Source organism: Rhipicephalus sanguineus, chromosome 6 (genome assembly GCF_013339695.2).
Source record: "Rhipicephalus sanguineus isolate Rsan-2018 chromosome 6, BIME_Rsan_1.4, whole genome shotgun sequence".
Taxonomy (NCBI): Eukaryota; Metazoa; Arthropoda; class Arachnida; order Ixodida; family Ixodidae; genus Rhipicephalus; species Rhipicephalus sanguineus.
The window spans coordinates 167,795,293-167,816,293 of NC_051181.1; the positions used below are offsets into that span (position 1 = coordinate 167,795,293).

Sequence of the window (21,001 nt, forward strand, 5' to 3'; positions counted from 1 at the left end):
GGGGACGCTCATAGCATCCATCCATCCATCCATCCTGGCGGCGAGTCGCGACATAACTCAGCCGCTCACATGGCCTCCGCGCCGCCGGCTAATCTCGGAGGCAATGCCGGTCGCGCTCAGACGACCGGCCGCACTGTACCGCGGTGAGCGCACGCGCGGACGCGCGTGCGCCGTTCCCGTGCTTCATTTTGGCGCGAACAGCTCGAGCAGCCATTGCGCCAGTAATACTGCTCTATGGTTTAGAAAAAATTAACTTTGGCTGAAGGCTACTTTCTCACGAAAGCACTGGAAAACGGAGACAAGCCCTGCAAAGCAGACTACGTGTGTGCATACGGCGTCGTAGAGACAGTGCTGAGCCGTGGTGGCGACTCGGCGGTCACCATTCTCTGCTTGCGTCCTGGGATTTGTGTCAAGCTAGTGCAGGCTCACAAGCCTCCATTGATAAGTAGGTGCTGCGTCGATACCAGCTGCACACTACTGCAGCAAAAAAAAAAACGTTAGAGGCAAGGGGTATCTGCGTGAACGTTTTTCTGCCGTGGTATGTATGCCCAGCCCGCGGTATGTTTACAAGCGGACGTTGATCAAGCAAACCACCGTGGTTGCGCGACACCATACCATGTATGGTGTCGCGCTGTTATGCTCGAGGGCGCGGGATAGATTCTCGGCCACGGTGGCCGTATTTCGATGTGTTGAATTACAAAAAACACCCGAGTACTGAGATTAAAGAACGCCACATTAAAGAACGCCAAGCAGTCAAAATTAATCCTGATTTCCACACTATGGCGTGCCTCATGATCATACCTTGTTTGGCACGTAAAACGCCAGCAATTGTCGATGTTGATCAAGCACGTTTTTTCTAAGCAGACACAGGCAAGCGAAAAAACTAAAACAGTACGCGTACGTTAGGCGAAATAAACGGCGAGTAAAAATCCAAGACATTTGACCCTTTTCTAGCGAGGCGTAAATTACGACGTCACTTCGCCGCGGCAGCCAATGCACAAAGAAGCTTTACCGCATCGGCTGACTCCAGAAAGCTAAGCTTCGAGTAGTCCGCTGCTTTGTTCATGACAACAGCTCTGTCTGTAGCACAAGTGAAGTTCAACGGAGGCATCCATCGCGTGCGTATTTATCATAACAGTTCAGCGGCTTCGGCGACCGTGCCCCCGTACGCATCTCGTAGACAGCTTTCCTTCTGCGTAACTGTTTGCAAATAATGTAGACTTCCTGCCTATCGTATCATATTCACTGCACGCGGTGGCATCAGAAGGAGCTTGGTGGTAGTGAGATGAAAAGATTGTTACACATGCCGCATGCTGCATAATATTTGTTTTATTTACGACAAAACACCGATTATATTCTTCTCGTTGGCCCCGGTTTCCAGTGGTGGCCCTCACTATCCAATAAATCTAGCAGAGACGCGCAATTCGGTTTAGAAACCAGCCCGACGCCACTATAGACAGGAGAGCAAAAGCAGAACGTACTGTGCTCGCCTGACTGCCGGGATGCAACGCCGCATCCGTTCCTATTCGTATGTTTTAGAAGGAAAAGCACAGAAGAATACATCCTCCTTCATTTCTACGTATTGTGGCACTTGAATGAGCAACAGTATCGCCAGCATCCTTTAGTTTTGTTTCGGCGATACGCGCCCGCATCGCCTCAACCAGTCGCCACTCTCGTCCGCGGGAGCGGCTGGAGTATGCGCGCTTTCACCGCCAGGGCGGCACTGCCCACACCGCGGAAAGCGCTGGTTCCCTCAGAGTTGCGCACTCCGTGGGAACCTGCAGGCGACAAGGATGACACGAAGCCTCCAGAAGCAGCACACCATATGCGCTTGCTGCAGAACTCAGGCAGTGTCTTGGAGAAGCCATGAAGTATGCTAAGAAGCATAAAGCAGCTGCCTGGCAGGCTCAGTTAAGTCAAGTTACGATCGCCATCGACAGTCAACAACCATCAAAGAAGGTGCACCTTGTGCTCTTGGACACTCACACTTTGAGTGATGCAGCCAAGGGTGTTTCAGCCAAGTTGGCACCGCGGCGTGGTGGACCTTATCGTGTGGTCAAGCAGATTGGTGAAAATGACTTCATCCTCAGTGACCCAGCAACGGGACGTCATCGAACCATCGCCCATGTTGATCAGTTAGCGCTGTACCACGAACCATTACTTCTCCCTTCCGCCACGGATTCACACTTACACTTTGAAGGGGGGGGGGGGGGAGAGTTGTGAGAGATAAGGGAGTGAGGAGTGCGCGTGCGTTGGGTGCGGGTTTCGGAGGCTGTGTGTGGTGGACGGCAGAGGAACGAGATGGCGTGAGTGTCGGGCGAGCAGCGAGGGGGCGCGCGGGGATACGGGAGGATAGAGTTACTGTATATGGTACAAAGGTAGCATATACATTAACTCTACGGGAGGAGCGAGGCGGGGGTCGGACATGTTGGATATGTGGCGCGGAGAATAAAGGGTGTGTAGTGAACGTGGTTGTGGATCGTCAAGTATATCGAGTCTGACAACATATACGGCGCGGTCCTCAGGGTGGCTCCCCGTGGGCAGCGACCCTTTCGGGCCAGGCAGCAATAGTGAGCTGCGTTTCCTTAATGCAGAATCTGCATCAGAATGGGCAACAAGAAATAAACAAAATGTCTGAATTATGGCTAACTACATCAAAACAAGATTTCAAAGTTCACTGTAGCTCACTCATGCACATGTCTTGCTTGCTTGACGTAGGTTCCCGTTTTCAACACTGTCTTCATGTTGCTGACAACAACACAATGCATATAGGTAACGTTTTTGTGTCCCTACCGTTTGCTGCCGCGCTTGATCCTTGCCATTAGACAATTTTTTGGGGTCTCTCGGAAAATGTAGCAGTCTCCAACCATTCCTGGACTGATTTGAACATACTGACACACACCAGCTGGGCATTTATCATAATGCCGGTTTGAACTCACTGCTGGTAATTAGGCTAACCGATAAATTACTTGGTTTTTCCTCAAGAAACATTCTCTCGATCGTAGAATATAAGGGAAATTATGTTTCATGCAGTCACCGCTCTCGTGTCACAAAACTCCGGCACAACAAACAATTATTCCGGGGAAGTAATACTTACACTGCATAGATATGATGTTTTTCTAAGCTGACATTTGTCGCGCTTAATCCTGGCCGCGTATATCTTTTTTTTCATTTCGAGTCTCTCGAAAAATTCAACCATGCCTGGAATGTTTTGAGCACAGTGGCACACAACCACTTGGCATTTCATCCGAGAGCGCTCAGTGAACGCCGAACTGACACCCGCAACAAATTCCTTTCGACTACTGCCACCAACACCTGCTAGACAGCTCGCGCCAAACGGCGAAGCTGGACGATTCTGGTTGCTTCTAGGCTTTAGCTACGTGACGCTAGGTTGCTTCTAAGTACACTTGATAGGCTTTATATGCGTGACGCTATAGGTCGTTTCTAGGCTGCTTCACAGCGCAGAGAGGTTCGAGTTACACCGTCACAAACACGACACCGATGCCCAAACTACAGAAACTCGCGCTGAAGCCGAGTGTTCGCACCTCCCATACATCTTCGGGCACGCCGTCATTCGCGAAAGTGCTAGCATGTCGAAAATGCTAGAGGCCCGTGTACTTAGATTTAGGTGCACGTTAAAGAACCCCAGGTGGTCAAAATTTCCGGAGCCCTCCACTACGGCGTCTCTCATAATCATATCGTGGTTTTGGGACGATTAAACTTACCTAACATTTATTATTACTTCAATCGCTTTGGGGTCTTCTCGCAGCCGCCGTTGCCTTTACCGCTCCCTCTCTCGTTGCAGTACGTACCACTGAAGCACTCTGTACAAATGCTTCAGCGAAGCTGAAACGTATCACTTGGTTAATCCCGACGGTTTATTAGAGCTGTTCTCCATTACTGCTTACGCCTGTCTAGAAACCTTAATTGGTGTTTGCCACCCGTCTGTTGCTTTCTTCATTTTTAGTTGGCCAGTTTGCCTGATTGCTGTGGCACACACCCGTTCATGATGGTGGTATCTTTTTGTACACATTTGTACGCACCAAAGCTTTTATGGCCGGTTTAAACACCTTCGCTGTTAAAAAAAGAGTATTCGGGGAGTATTTATGCCACACAACTATAATCGTCATCTACCTCGCGTACTTTTCTTGCAGGGGCGTAGCCATAAATTTTTTTCGGGGGGGGGGGGGTTCAACCATACTTTATATATGTTCGTGCGTGCGTTTGTATGTGTGCGTGCATATATACGCAAGCGAAATTGAAAAATTTCGGGGGGTCCCCCCCCCCCCCCCCTGGCTACGCCCCTGTTTCCTTGCGTTATCCCCGCGGTCCAGGCACTTTCCGGTCGCGAACGGCGTGCGCGCTATCAGCGTGGCTCAGCATTCTTGATATAGTAAAGTGGTGAGCGCTGGGTTTTCAAGAAAGGAAACGTGAGCAAGCCAGAGGACGATTATAGTTGTGTGGCAGAAATACTCCCCAAATACTCGATTTTTTAACAGAGTGAATCTACCTGCAACTGCCTTGACGTATTCAAAAATAGCGCGGAAATCGATTCGTGAGGCAATCAAATCTGATAGGTCATCCAGTGATAACAGTGTTGCGTTTAGGAACTGCTTGTCCAGCATATCAAATGAGTGAAACTTAGCCACATGATTTGATCTTGCGATTTTCTTCCGTCCAGGCACTGCACGTTGTTTCCACTGCACGTAAGAATGCGTTTGGAAGTCGCATCGCCGTCACCTGCCAGTCTCCGCTTACATACCAGCCAGATTACCACGACATAGCCGGACTCAGAGCCCGTTCTACGTACACGAACACTTCTCAACGTCGAGCATCAAACAAGGTCTTCCGGAAAGCTGCGCACTGCTCGAGGTCGGATCGCAACTCCTGCAAAGAATGCACAAGCGTAAGCCTCCGAAGCTGCATCATTTCACGGTGGAGTTGCATCCTCTGACAGCGCGAAGCCTGCTCCTCGACACGGGCCTCGAGCATTTTCTGCTCGACCATAGCTCGGTCGGCCTGCAGACGGCGTACTTTGTCGGCAAGCGTCTCAGTTAGCCGCGAGGAACACTCAGACAGGGGCGTCGTGGTGCAGCTGCTTCCACAAGCCGAGTCGGTCTGCGGCGTTTTCACTGCCGCGTCGTTGCTTCCCTCGGACTGAAGGAAGTCCTCAGAGTAGGCCTCATCGTCGCTACTGCCACCCGTTAACTCCCGACGGGCGGGACTCACTGACTCGGGTAGCTGGTATAGATCATCGGCCGCGCGCAGGCACCCCATCGAGGCCGTCGGGTCATCCCCGTCGGTGGAAGAACGCGATCCCGCCCAGCCGGAGTCTGCCGAGCTGCAGGAGCTTGGCGCAATCCACGGGTTTGTCTTAATGCGGTTCCTCTGGCGTGCTGGTGACGCCAGAGAGCTGGTGCGGATACCTGCTGGAAGTAGGCTGCTAGCTCGCGGTTCCGCGTCTAGGTGGGCACGACAGCCGGTCTCTGCAGGACAGCTTTCCGACGGGAAGCCGGGCGACTCCTGTTGCTTTTTGGGTGTCTTCTTTGTCCTTCTGCGTGATCGGCCGATGTGTACCTCGACCCAGCGAATCAGCTTCATGGCTGCTTCATCCTGCAAAATAGGACGTCTAATCAGCGACTATAGCCATGCATCCACTGAACCTGACTATACTTTTTCATCGTCGCTTACGTTATTAGAAGGCACCACGCCCGCACTGATGGTTACGTTGAAAGCTAGAAATGGCTGACTTATTGAAAATGACGGGGCCTGTCCCAGCGGGACGGCACCTATATTCCCATTGCCTCCAACGCCACATCACGTGCGCGCCTTGACAAAGCTTACCTGCGGGGCAGAAACCCGGAGGCTTACGGAAGGGGTTACACTTAAATTGAGGACGGCACAGCGAGCCGCAGAAAGAAAGAAAAAAATGATAGCTGTAACCTTAAGGGAGAAGTTTACCGTTTATAACCTTATTACCCGGTTCACACGGGCAAATGTAATGCACATACCTGCACACATGCAAATTATACGTGCAGGGTTCACTGGAACGCTTCTAATGCAATTAGAGATTAAGATATCAAGTGCCTAAATACCATTAAATTGTCGGCCTCACATGGCTTGATTTAATGACACTAATGGAGAGATGACGAACTTGCGCAATAAATATATGTTGGTTTTGCCTTGAATGTGCAACTTTTTTTCACATTCTACGTCATAAAACTCATGTTATAGAAATAACAAGCGTTTCATGTATAGTGGTCAACTCTCATATCTATAACGACGGAGCGTCGTGCTCCGAACTGCACGAGCGACATCTACAGTTGAAAACGGGGCACCTCTGAGCATGCGCAGCCCCACTCATGCGCCTACCTTGCATTTACGATCGTTGGTTATCACCGCGAATGCAACAACTGCTTTGGCCGTTGGAAGCGCTGTCAACAGTTTATCACAAAAACAAAACAGAAAAAAAAAGGAAACGAAGCGAACCGTTGTCAGCGCGCGATGAAAGCTATACTGCGTGTTGATTTGCCGTTCGCGGTCACATTGTCCCAGCAGCAGATTTGCGTCCACTTAAAGTTTATCCATTGTCCGGCGCATTCTCGGTATGATATGATACTGCGAACCAAGAATAAGTGCGCATTATAAAACACGCCGATCCGGTAATTGCACTCTCTCTTTTTTTTAGGCGCTACACGGTTGACAGCGCTTCTGACGCCGAAATCAGTTGTCGCGGCCGCGGCGATAACAAGGACGAAAATTACATGGCGAGCGCATCAGTTACACTGCGCAGGCTCTGATGTGGCCCGTTTCAAGCTGTAGATGTCGCTCATGCAGTTCCGAGCACGACGCTCCGGCGTTATAGACATGAGAGTTGACCACTGTACATTCAATGGCCTTACTCCCTAAGAAACGCCACGCACGCAAACTACAGTCTGCCGCAATTCGCCGCGAGATCGACCTATAGGAGGCAGCACCGTCGCCGGGTTAGTGTGGAGAGGCGGTCGGCGGCGCGTATACATTAAATGCACAGAGCGTCGCTTCGTTGTGAGCTGTTTGAGCCGATTGTCGGCGAATAAAATGCGTTAATTGCAGCTTACTGGTATTATATACGCTCTTCATTGTTGAATCGATGCACGAAGATCATCCAACGTTACTATTACTAGTGAGAGAAGCGCAATCTGCCGATGAAAGGTATGCTCGCCCTGGGTGACAGTCTGCGCTTACGCACTATACGACGTTTTTTGTTGTTTTCTCTGTACGTGTTTACTTTGTGTTCTGTGTACTACGCACTGCTGTAGCACGCCTGAACTACTCAAGTGTTTACTTCTTGTTCATTTGTATGCCAGCCCAAATTCCTGTGCACTGGTTTCAATAGCACTGTTCGCGCGAATACGCATGCGCATGTAAGAGTGTTTAGCACCGAGGTTTCATCGATTGATTGCATGCACGACAGTGATGCAACAAAGGTCCAGTTATTTTATGGAATAAGAGTTTTTGTTCTCCAACTAATCATGTCCGCTGACTTCCATCAATTTATAACAACTCCACACAAACGCTCAAGGTAATGTAAAAAAAAAAAGGATGAGGTTTTGCGTGACATTATACGACAAAATTGTAAGGCACGCCGTCGGGATTAATTTTAAGCATCTGGGTTCATAATAATAATATTATCTGGGGTTTAACGTCCCAAAACCACGATATGATTATGAGAGACGCCGCAGTGTAGGGCTCCGCAAATTTCGACCAGCTGGGGTTCTTTAACATGCACCTAAATCTAAGTACACGGGCCTCAAACATTTTCGCCTCCATCGAAAATGCAGCCGCCGCGGCCGGGATTCGATCCCGCGACCTTCGGGTGAAACATCTGGGTTCTTCAAAGCGTACCTAAATCTAAGCACACGGGTGTTTCTGCATAAATTTCGCCCAATGTAAAATTACGCGCGGGAACTCCGTTTTATCAATGACGTGTCATTCCATTGTCTTTTTTTAGGAGACAGTTTGAGTACCGAAGTGTCAGACTTCACTTGATAGAAATATTTCGCTGTAGTGGGACCACGACCGTATAATAAAAGGACATCTTAAGCACAACTAAAGCTCATCACGAACTACAGTGCCGCAGTTATACACCTAACAACAACGCGAAAGTGCATGAGCCTCGCTTTTGTTTACCACCGAGTCGCTAAAACGCGGGATTCACACATGCACTATTTAATGCTCCTCATGTTTGGGACTATGCCAAGCGCACTTTACGACGCGCTTGAACCAGAAAGCGGCACCAACGCTGAAATGATTCTGGCGAACGAAGGGTACGACACAAATACACAGCCCTCTCAAAAGTCGCACTCACTGATCTTATTACAATGCGCATGCAGGCGAGCAAGCTCATTTGCTTCTGTACACCATGTTAGGTATACGTAAGAGCAGTTAAACTCGCGCTAACATAACAGAACAAACCGCCCTTTGAGAACGTGCAGGACGTACGCGCACACGCAAACACGACGTGGCTAGCAGACGACGAAGGGAGCAATCCACACTAGGCGCGCTTCAGCCAGTAGCCGCTAGGCGGCGACTCTGCTCGATCTCGCGGCCAATTGTGAGGACACCGCAGCAGACGACGCAGGCTTCGGCAACGCGCCAGTGCGTTACATTTCAGCACCGCCGAATCGTGAACTGTCATCAACGTTTTTCGTAGAGACGGCGTGCTGCAATGGTGCAGACGTGCTGCGTTCCCATGTGCCACCATCGAGGATATCGCGAAGAGAAGAGCGATAAGGTACGCGATAAAACGTGAACAACAAACGCACGTGCTCTCTCTCCGTACGTGATGTCAAACGGACGTGCGGAAGGGCGCCGTTTTGTAAACGCGCTACAGAAACGGACGTGCTTATTTCACAGCGCCATGTGCAGCCTTGCTTTTACGAATGAATAGTCTTCTCCCGAGTGCCTGCCTGCGGTGAATTGCGATAGATTGTTTGTGCAGAAATACTGCGAGGGTTCGTAAGGCCAGCCAGAAAAATAAAAATGAAGTTGCGCACCGTTCATTTAGTAGCGACAGTACTCGCATATCGTAAGCCACGTGTCAACATTTTTTAGTACATACAAACAGGGGCGTAGGCAGAAATTTTTTTAGGGGGGGGGGGCACCACCTTGATCAGAAGTGAGGGCCGGGCAGGCACATGTGGTCGAGTGTCATTTTGTGCTCTGTGTGCCATGGCAAAAAAATATTTCGGGGGGGGGGGGCATGGGCCCGGTGTGCCCCCCCCTCCCTGGCTACGCCACTGCATACAAATATACCCAACGCTCATAATGATTTTTAAGGCGCAAAGCAGGACAAACACAAGAAAGGACACGGGACGGAGCGCCACTAACAACTGAAGTTTATTCGCAGAAATTACATATAAATATATGTCGTCCTCAGCGCGTGCGCAGAAAGTTGTATTGCCATCAATGGGGGCGGGACAAAGCATGTTCAATGAACTTTTTCTCTGATTTGTACAATACTATAGACGTGTCGCTGACGCACATGTCACCTTTTTTATCGATAAAAAATGCTTCCATTAATTCTCTGGCAGTTTGGTCTGAGCTTTTAGCGATAACCCGCACGTCAGTAAATCGCGGTCCACAAGAGCTTAACGGGCACTGCCTAATGTGCTTAGGTAAATTGGGGCCCTGTTTATTTTGCTCTACATTTCGTTCGTGCTCCCTGATTCGCTCATTTAGGCATCTGCCGGTTTGTCCAATATAGGAGCAGCCGCACGCAAGAGGAATCTCGTACACTACCCCTTCAGCAAGTTTGGTTTGGTTTAGAACCAAAGGTTACCCCTCACGAATTGATCGCCGTTAATCGCCGAATCGCTCGGAAAGCAGAAGCAGAACAGCGAGAAAAGTGCCTGCTAGAAGGAGTAGACTGCCTTCTAAAATCAGGTTTTCCGAAGCCTGCACGTGGGAAGGAAAGGTCCACCAGATGTATCGTGTCCTATTTTAGCAGAAACTGTTTAACATTGCTCCAAGCTGATAAGGAGGGTGGGTTTGTTGTTATGGCTGATAATGACTTTAAACTAAGAGCTGGCCAGGCAGTTAATAAGAATTTTTCACCCATACCTGTTAAGTCTACGAAGGTTAAAAGCAAAGCTGTGGCGTTGTGTGAGCGCCTCGGCTTGGACAACCTCGCTAAAGGAATCAACAAATGTAAAAGTAGCGCACTCAAAGTCTTCTTTTCAGTAAAAACGCATAAGGATGGTTTGCCGTTTAGAGCAATCGTTACCGAGAAGGGTTCATGGCAGAACCAGCTGAGCCTTTATCTGTTGAAACACTTGCGCATGTTAAACGTAGACGACCCGTTCTTAACGAAAAGGTCCGATGATGTGTGTGAATTTTTCCATGCAAACGATGATGTTGGACGGGCCTCTTCTGTAGATGTGGTTGATTTATTTTATTCTGTTCCACATGAAGCCTTATCTGCTGCAGTTCGAGAGTGCATTGAAAGAAATGACCCGGTTTCCTTTCAAAACACTGCTGGCCTTTCCATTGATGACTTTTTAAACCTTTTAAACTTTTACCTGAAGTCGACTTTTATCGCATTTGACGAGCAGTTTTATCTGCAGAAAACCGGTATATGCATTGGATCCTGTGTCGCGCCTGTTTTATGTAATATTTTCCTTTCACAAATTGACCGGGTCTTGCAGCAGCTTTTACCTTCTAACACTGTTCTTAAAGTTTTTAGGTACGTGGAGGATTTTTTGATCATTTTAACCAAGGAAGGAAGCGTTAACTTCGATGAGGCTGTGGACCAGATTTTATCGCTATTCAGACAACATGGAAAAGGCTTGGAATTTACGAGTGAACTGCCTAATGGTAATCACTTGCAGTTCTTAGATCTGCAAATTGTGTTTTGTGTCAATCAGGTCTGTTGGGGGTATGCCCCTCGTACAAAGAAGGCGCTTCTGCCATATGACTCCTGTCATTCAAAGTTAGTTAAACGGGGAATCGCATTGCTATGTTTGGAATCCACCGTCAGAAAGTCGTGTATTCACAAGATGCAGTCTAGTTTCGACAACCAACGGTCAGGCTGGCTTCAGCTGGGTTCCCTGGCTCGCTCGTCACCGGAGTCGCTGAAAGCCTCTTGCAAAAAATGAAGAAAAGGGCTCCTAGGGCCGCTGCTGAGGTCCCTCGTGAAGAGGTCAGACCGGTGGCCGTGCCGTATGTGCACAAGTTGGCCCATAACCTGAAAAAGGTTGCGAGCAGACATGGTGTTCCGCTCGTTTTTTCTGCGCCCAGGAAGCTCGGAGGGCTTTGCTCTCAAACAGGAAAAGAAAAAGAAAAAGACCTTCAGAATGTAAGAGGCTGTGGAACTCGACATGGGCTATCCTACACGAAATGTGCTGAAGGGGTAGTGTACGAGATTCCTCTTGCGTGCGGCTGCTCCTATATTGGACAAACCGGCAGATGCCTAAATGAGCGAATCAGGGAGCACGAACGAAATGTAGAGCAAAATAAACAGGGCCCCAATTTACCTAAGCACATTAGGCAGTGCCCGTTAAAGGGGTACTGACACGAACATTTTCAGTTGTCGTTTTCTAGCGTCAAATGAAAGGTCAAGCCCTCAAGAGCCTAGAAAAGGTAGTGCTAAGCGCGAGTGCGCCCTGAAAAAGTAATTACAGCATGTTTTTAAAAGCTAGTTTCGGTTCCTACTGTACCCTGACGTCACAACACGGTATGAGCTTCTCGTCACGCGCTCGCACAATATATAGTGACGTTTCCACGCACAAGTGGCAATTTTGGAAGTTTTGATGACGTACAAGCGGCCATCTTGGAAGTTTCGGTACCTAACGTCATCACAACACGCCAGACTGCTGCGTGAAGTCACCAGAATTTGTACTGTAGCCTGACGTCAAGCTAGTGTCGATGTCAGTAGGTGCGCCATGGAAAAAATGACTTTAATATCAAATTAAAATATCTTATCAGCATTTGCTGAGCTTCACACTTGCTCAGAGCCGTCTCTGCATACAGGAGATATGTATGGCAGAGTAAACTCGCCTTCGAAAAAAGGTGTCAGTACCCCTTTAAGCTCTTGTGGACCGCGATTTACTGACGTGCGGGTTATCGCTAAAAGCTCAGACCAAACTGCCAGAGAATTAATGGAAGCATTTTTTATCGATAAAAAAGGTGACATGTGCGTCAGCGACACGTCTATAGTATTGTACAAATCAGAGAAAAAGTTCATTGAACATGCTTTATCCCGCCCCCATTGATGGCAATACAACTTTCTGCGCACGCGCTGAGGACGACATATATTTATATGTGAATTTCTGCGAATAAACTTCAGTTGTTAGTGGCGCTCCGTCCCGTGTCCTTTCTTGTGTTTGTCCTGCTTTGCGCCTTAAAAATCATTATGAACGCTCACCAACTTGCCCATATATACCCAACGCGTGGCATCCGGAAAATAGTTGCGTGGTGTGGCTTGCGGCATACAGGATTTTCAGCGCTTGCGGTCGCATATAGTTCCGCGACAGTGACGTCCTTCCTTTGCTTCGGTGAGAAGTTTGTAGCTTCGGCGAGCCTTCTTTTCCCGGTCCGGGCGCACACGCGAGTTCGCTGTGGTCACGGTCCCGCAACCGCGGCAGTCGAGCCAAACTGCTCGTGCAACCCATTGAAGGGTACAAAATGTTGCTCATTGTGCATCGGAAGCACCTCAGAAAGACCAACGGAGAGTACTAAGAGCTCGTTCAAGCACGCAAACGGTGAGATTTCAGCGGATGACACGGAGAACTAGCCGCCAACACAAACATCACAGCACTCACGCATTTGACGGCTCGCTTTCCATGCCCTCACGATGGCGCTGGCTATCCCACACGCCTTTGCGAAACGAAACTGACGAAAAGCCCACCGTCAGGTGGCGTATTTATGAAAAGGGTCTATTGTGTCAGTCATGGAGCACCTTTCTTTTCCTTTAAGTAGTCAATAGTGTACGCACTCCTTGCCGACAAACATTCTTTTTTCATCACAGATGGGCTCCACAAAACACAAAATGAGAATGAAGGCACTCATTCAACGGCAAGCTCCAAAGTCTACAGCCAGGTCTTACCAATTAGCGCCCCTTTTGACGTGCAAACGTGGTCTAACATAATTCAAATTGACAGGACCGAATCAAGGTAACTATCGATCCTCCAAAACGATAAAAAGAAAAAAATCATTTGAAGCACTTGGGCCCCTAATTCCAGATACGTAATGCGAATCTTCTTTTTTTTTTTGCCTGCTCACAATGCATTAAGTTTGTTAAATATGCTGTAATGAAGGTAGTGGACGTGCGCCTTGACCAAGAGAGGAGACAAGGACGACGACGAGCGATCGCTCGTCGTCGTCTTGCATTATGCATTTTTTCTAACTACTCTATAATTCATTAGTCATAGAAATCATATGTGGCCACTTCTACCTAAAATTAATCGTTTCTTGGCCAATCCCCCAGAGTGGGTGTGAGCCATGCATAAAGGAAATCATCATCATCATCAGCTACCTGTGCTGCTAGTTAGCCCTTGTCGTAGTAAAACCGGCGTCCAGTTGTCGCGACTCCTGCCTTTAACACACCCTCGTTTGAATTGGTGGAGGTGCGGGGTACGCCTGGTCTTCATCCTGGAACTGCTGGAACTGCGTAGCCGGAGACTACCGCGACCCGTCACGATGGCTGATGCGGGACCGTCCCAGGGCGCTCCCGATGCCGCACCAACGCCTGTTTTCTGCCCTGGCGCACTCCGACAGCGTGATCCTCCCAAATTCAGTGGTACAGATGAGCATGATGTGGAAGACTGCCTTGCCGAGTATGAGCTAGTGGCCGCTTGCAATAAGTGGGATGCCAGCGACAAGCTGACTAACCTGAACTTCTACTTGACCGACGTTGCAAAACTCTGGTATAAGAATCACCGAACCGATTGCATCACCTGGTCGGATTTCACGACAACGTTCACGGAGGTCTTTGGACGCCCTGCTGTACGTCGGCTTCGAGCTGAACAGCGCTTGCGTGGCAGAGTCCAAAGACAGGGTGAAACGTTCACGAGCTACATTGAGGATGTGCTCTCGCTTTGCAAGCTCGTCGACTCATCCCTGGACGAAGCAGGCAAGATCAAGCACACCCTGAAAGGCATTGATGACGATGCTTTTCAGGTACTTGCTGCAAAAAGTCCTCAAACGGTTGCCGATGTCATACAGCTCTGCCAGAGTTATGATGAGCTGCGCAGGCAGCGCGCTTCCACACGTGGCGCTGCTCAAGATATCGCAGACATTTCATCTCTGGGCATGCGCCGTGACGGCGCCGACCACACGGCTTTGCTTCCGCAGATAAAGCAGTTCATTCGTGAGGAAGTCGCACGGCAACTCTCTATCATCACGACCAGATCGGAGCCGATGGCGTCCTTGACGCCTTCTCTTCGTCAAGTCATCAAGACTAAAGTTGCCGAAGCATTGCCCTCTAGTTCGACTCCGTTGCCTGTTGCGGCTCCACTCACCTACGCTGCCGTTGTTGCTCGAGCGTGTGCTCCGCCGCCCCCTGCCGTCCACCAAGCTACTGGCAGAGTTTACACGTCCCAGCCACTACCGACACGTCCACCTTCAGTACCTTATTCAGCAAACGGTGCCCCTGCCCTCAACCCATGGCGCACGCAGGATAATCGGCCCATTTGTTTCTTCTGTGGCATTCCAGGTCACGTCGCTCGCCACTGCCGCCGGCGCAGCTTTCTTCTTCGTGACAGTGCAGGGGCCTCAAACTACGTTCAGCCTCAGCCTCCATATGCCGCAGCCTCCAACTACGTTCGCGCTCAACCTCCCTATGCCGTTCCTGCTGATCCTCCTCCGGACCCGACGACCAGTCACCGACCATCCGGTGCACGCCGGTCAACTTCTCCTCGTCGCTGATCTATCTCCCCAATGCTACGTCACCGCAGCCCGCCACGAGGGGAAAACTGACAGCCGCAGTTCCGGAGGCAAGAGCTGCGTTACTGTCGAACATTTCAAGGCCTAATCTTTGTCCTCCGAACGAAATTGAACTATCTGTAGATGGCGTCAATGTACAGGCTGTTTCACACTTAGGGGAAATCTCGGAGCGCGTGGAATCGTGATGCGGCCAGCGCTGCAACCACGCGCCGTCAGCAGCTCGCGCGTGCGCAGATGTACAACTCTACACCCTTGAAGCGTCCGCGCACGCGCGAGCTGCTGCCGGCGCGCGATTGCAGCGCTAGTCGCATCGCGATGCCAGGCGCTCTGAGATTTCCTCTAAGTATGAAACAGCCTGTACGTGCCCTTGTCGACACCGGAGCAGCTGTATCTGTTATTAGCGAAAAACTCTGCCGCAATTTGAACAAGGTGACCACTCCCCTTACCGATATCTCTCTGCGAACGGCTACGTCACACCACATTCAGCCGTCGGCATTGTGCACCGCGAGAGTCGTTATTCAAGGTGTCATGTATGTCGTCGAATTCGTTGTCCTGTTCCGTTCCTCGCACGACGTTATTCTTGGATGGAATTTCCTATCGTCAAATTCTGCTCTAGTGGACTGCGCCCGTTCTGAACTAACATTATCTGTGCCGTGCTTCGACCCCGAAGACCGCCCATCTAGTAAAGTGTTTGCAGCTTCGGACGTCACCATTGCACCGTTCTCCGCCGCTCTCATTCCGGTCTCCTGTGCCCCTATTGCGACAGTACCTGTTCTGTTTACGCCATCAGCCAGTACATCGCACCGTCGGAATGTTTTGCTTCCATTCGCCATTGTCGCATTCGACAAGGGTTATTCTGAGATGTACGTGTGTAATCCTTCGGCTAGCGCTTCATTAGTACTCCGTGGGGAATGTCTCGGAGACTACGAAGTTTTCGACTGCGTTCTCTCCGCTGCTATGCCCGACCCTGCGGTGTCAGTCTCGATTTGTGCCGTCACACCACCTACTGCGACCACTGGCCATGAAGAAGTTTTCTCCAACGCCATTGATCCTGAGCTCACGCCCAACCAACGCGGAGAAATCATCCACCTTTTACAGCGTTTTCGCGCTTCATTCGATTGCGATCAGCCATCTTTAGGCCGAACATCAACAGTCGTTCACACTAGAGTCACTGTATATGCTACCTTTAGGTAGCAGAGTTGCGCATAGGTCCGGCTAGCAACCAACGCTATGCGGTGAAGTCGCACTCCGTTTGTGCAGGCGACATGCCTACCGTGTCGGCGATTAACATGTCTCGCGTGTCGAAGATCGGCGATAAACATTGGCTGTCGATGGCTAGTGTTAATTCAGTTCGCTGCAGCGGCGGCGTCGAGAAATAAAAAAATTGGTCCAAGCGGCTAGCGGCGTTGGAAGACAGATGCGCAACTCTGCTATCTAAAGGTAGCATATACAGTAACTCTAGTTCACACTACTGACACCGGCCAGCAAGCCCCACTACGACAGCGTCCCTACCGTGTGTCGTCTGCTGAACGCCGTGTCATCAACCAACAAGTGGACGACATGATGCAACGTGGCATATCATCGAGCCATCCAACAGTCCCTGGGCTTCGCCGGTGGTCCTCGTTAAGAAAAAAGACGGGTCCATCAGGTTCTGCGTCGACTACCGCAGACTTAACAAAATTACGCGCAAAGACGTGTACCCTTTACCCCGTATTGATGACACATTGGACTGCCTACAGGGAGCAGAGCTCTTTTCTTCACTGGATTTGCGTTCCGGGTATTGGCAGGTGCCGATGGCCGAGGCCGACCGCCCGAAGACGGCCTTTGTCACACCCGACGGGCTCTACGAATTCACCGTTATGCCCTTCGGCCTCTGCAACGCGCCGGCCACCTTTGAAAGAATGATGGATGCTACTCTTCGCGGTCTGAAATGGAACACCTGTCTTTGCTACTTAGACGACATTGTGGTATTTTCAACCGACTTCGCGTCCCATTTTACTCGCCTCGAGCAAGTCCTGACGTGCCTCGCCACGGCGGGCCTTCAACTTAATTTGAAGAAATGCCACTTCGCTGCCCGCAAGCTTACCATCCTCGGCCACGTGGTTTCAAAAGACGGTGTCCTTCCGGACCCTGCGAAACTTAGTGCCGTTGCCGCGTTCCCGAAACCGACCACCGTTAAAGAGCTTCGAAGCTTCATCGGTTTGTGCTTTTATCTCCGACGCTTCATCCGTGACTTTGCTTCAATCATGGCCCCTTTGACCAACCTTCTCGCCGGCAGTTCTGATCTCTCAGCCTGGTCACAGGCGTGCGACGATGCATTTCACCAACTACGGCGCCTTCTCACTGCCCCGCCAATACTACGACATTTCGATCCGTCAGCACCAACAGAGCTTCACACGGACGCTAGTGGCGTCGGGCTCGGTGCCGTCCTTGCCCAACGCAAAGGTGGCTTTGAAGAGTACGTCGTTGCTTACGCCAGCCGCACGCTCACGAAAGCTGAGAAAAACTACTCAGTCACAGAAAAAGAGTGTCTCGCCATTATATGGGCCATTGAAAAATTTCGCCCATACCTGTACGGACGTCCCTTTGACATTGTGACCGATCATCATGCCCTATGCTGGCTATCTTCGCTTAAACATCCGAATGGTCGGCTCGCTCGCTGGGCATTGCGCCTGCAAGAATTCGACATCCTGGTTATTTACCGTTCTGGTCGGAAGCACTCTGATGCGGATGCCCTATCCCGCTCATTTTTGCTTGCGGAGCCCGTCTGCTCATCTATTTCCGTGGGTGGTGCCTTTGCCATCAACATTTCCGACATGCCTTCCGAGCAACGTAAAGACCCCTGGATCACCTCGCTTCTTGACTTCCTCTCGAAAAAGACGCCTTCTCCTGTCTCTCAGACGCTCCGGCGCCAAGCCCAACACTTCGCCGTTCGAGATAACCTGCTCTACCGCCGCAGCTACAACTCGATTGGCCGGAAGTGGCTGCTTGTTATTCCTCGACAACTCCGCTCCGACATCTGCGCCACGGTTCACGATGCTCCACAATGCGGTCACGCTGGTGTCTTAAAGACATACACACGCCTGCACCTTCGGTACTACCGCGGTATGTACCGTTTCGTTCGCCAGTATATCCGGTTGCGCCCTACGTGCCAACGACGCAAGACGCCACCTCAACATATCGCCGGCACGTTACAACCGCTACCGTGTCCAGCCCGACCTTTTGATCGCGTGGGCATTGACTTATACGGCCCCCTTCCTTACACTCCGAGCGGCAACCGCTGCTCGATCACTTGACGCATCGATCACTTGACGCGGTATGCTGAAACATCAGCGCTAATTTCTGCTACCGCAAAAGACGTCGCTGGCTTCATACTCCGGAACATTGTCTTAAGGCATCGAGCGCCTCGAGAATTACTCAGCGACCGCGGCCGTATTTTTCTGTCCGATGCTATTACAGCCTTGCTGAAGGAGTGTCGCATCATACACCGCACTACCACGGCGTATCACCCCCAAACTAATGGGATGACGGAGCGTTTCAACCGCACCCTTGGCGATATGTTGTCCATGTACGCTTCATCAGACCACACCAATTGGGACAGCATACTACCTTTCGTCACGTATGCATACAACACGGCAACACAGAGCACCACCACATTCTCACCTTTCTTTCTTCTTTATGGACGTGAACCTTCTTCCACAATGGATACAATTCTTCCGTACCGGCCTGACTCCTCCGAGCTCACAACCATTTCAAGAGCAACCGCATACGCCGAAGAATGTCGCCAGCTTTCTCGTTCATTCACATCGCACGACCAAAGTCGTCAGAAACATCGCCACGATGAATCGACTACTGCGCCATACTTTGATCCCGGCACACTGGTATGGTTGTGGGTTCCATCTACTCCTGCGGGACTCTCGCACAAGCTATCGTCGAAGTACTGCGGCCCTTATCCGGTACTGCAACAAACGTCTGCAGTCAATTACCTCGTGGAGCCGCTCGACGTGTCTTCAGACAAGCGTCGCCGCGGACAAGATATTGTGCACGTTTCCAGGCTCAAGAAATACTACGATCCCCTTGTGTGCGCTAACCCTTAGGAAGCCAGGATGGCTCCCTTATTGCCCGGGAGTGATTGTAATGAAGGTAGTGTACATGCGGCTTAGGTAATGGACATGCGGCTTGACCAAGAGAGAAGACAAGGACGACGACGAGCGATCGCTACCTGTGCTGCTAGTTAGCCCTTGTCGTAGTAAAACCGGCGTCCAGTTGTCGCGACTCCTGCCTTTAACACACCCTCGTTTGAATGCAAACTTTCTCATAAATGTTTCACTATTTGGAACCCTGTGCCCATGTCTGTCGCCATGGCAAATATAACAGTGAAACATATCGAGGAACAAGCTCTTAATTCATTGCAGCCGCAGCCAAAAATCTTTCTCAGATACGTCTCAACGACTGTCATTCGAGCGTCAGGAGATCATAAGTCACAATTATTGTCTCATCTAAATTTATCGAAGGAGTATTCAGTTCACCCTTGAAACAGAAGACTCCCTGTCGTTCTTGGATGTTCTCGTAACCTGAAAAAAAAAAAACTGCGCAAACACACTTACACAAGTCGATATTTTCAGTTCACTTAGAACCTCCCGAAAATCCGCAATACATCAGTAGTAAAGCTATTAAGAGAGTTTTATTGCAGGGTTCCCGCGGGCTTGGGGGCGCGCGGGCCCTTGCGCTCTTTTAACGCGATAGCGTTAAAGAGCTCGTATCGCAGAAATTCCGCCGTCGGCGTCGGCACCGTTGGTTGTGAGCGAAAAATCATCTTGTCCGTGACCGAAAAATCGAAAAAGCTGCAAATAAAATAAATAATAAAAATGTTGGGTCCGAGTGAGAATCGAACCCAGGCCGTCTGCGTGGCAAGCAGGTGTTCTACCACACAGCCACGCCTCTGCCTGGAGCTGCACTGTAAGTAACGTTGATGCTTCCCAAAAATACGCGTCCTCTATACGGGTGTGACAGTACGAGATGCAATATTGCAGTAATATTGCGTGGTACAAGCGTACATTGCCATCGGGCGTCACACCATGTCAACATCATAACGACTTGGTGGTTTAAAGACAGCCACCCATTACAAGAGGCACACACATTTCTGCGCGTATTCTCTTAAGACCACGTAGTGGGTGCATCGCAACTTCGAAAAAGCTTCTGGTGCATAATTGCTCCTCGTTTCAAGCATGCTACCCATTACATCAGGCGCACACCTTAGTGCGCGCATTCTGTTAAACACCCGTAGTGTTCGAAGTGCGCACTAGAGGCAGGACATCGCTATCGCGTTCAACTCTTAAAGGCGAAGCTTAAGCGTCCCCCAATTTTTTTGTATTCTCAGTGGATGCGGCTGGGAGTACAAAGGAACGCAAGAGCGTGCGTGCGCAGGTGGTTTGGGGTCCCCAGTACTAAAACTCTCTATTAATGCGAAGAGCCGGAACGCACTGCAACACACAACTTGAAGAAGCGAAAACACGATATATTCAGGAAACTCGCCAAAAACGGCTACCCAAAATGTTTTATCCAGAAAACAATTCACCTGCAAAAGCACAACGACGCAAGCTGAGAAATACAGCAACAGGCCTCCCCCGAACAGCGTCACGAGAGAAATACGTCGCTCTCCGCTATCCGTGGCGCCAGCGAAACCATCACCCTTTTCCGCGGACGGCTGAGTCACATGACAGTAAGAAAGCGAATGGCCCGTCTGCTTGCGCCACACGTGCAGCCCGAGACAGGAGGGATAAAGCCCGGGCCGAAACCATTTCGAAACCACAGACGGTGCCGCGCGCGCGACTTCAAAGCGAAACCACATGTTCCAAAAGCCGCCGGCATACTATACACTCTAAAAAGTTTTCGGGAGCAACTGCGCAGTTCATCCGAAAAAGGGCGCTTTACTCCCTCGAAGGACGAACTGCAGAAGCATGCGTGCCGTGCGCAAAGTTCGGAGGGTAACTGCTTGGTCCTTCGTCAAAATGAGAGGAACGGGAGGACGAATGGCAACACTTACTCCCGCATGCCTCGAGAAGGAGAGGGAGGG

At 50.3% G+C, this 21,001-nt stretch overlaps 1 protein-coding gene across 1 annotated transcript in view; it reads right to left on the bottom strand.

Annotated features, from left to right (window-relative positions):
* Window positions 1-235: 235 nt before the first annotated feature.
* The window catches only part of LOC119397023 (uncharacterized), a 47,532-nt gene continuing 26,766 nt past the window's right edge, over window positions 236-21,001 (bottom strand). Inside the window, exon 2 of the mRNA XM_037664447.2 lies at window positions 236-5,613. Coding sequence (XP_037520375.1) covers window positions 4,822-5,601 — 780 coding nt within the window. The 5' untranslated portion in view covers window positions 5,602-5,613 and the 3' untranslated portion in view covers window positions 236-4,821. The remainder of the gene's footprint in view (window positions 5,614-21,001) is intronic.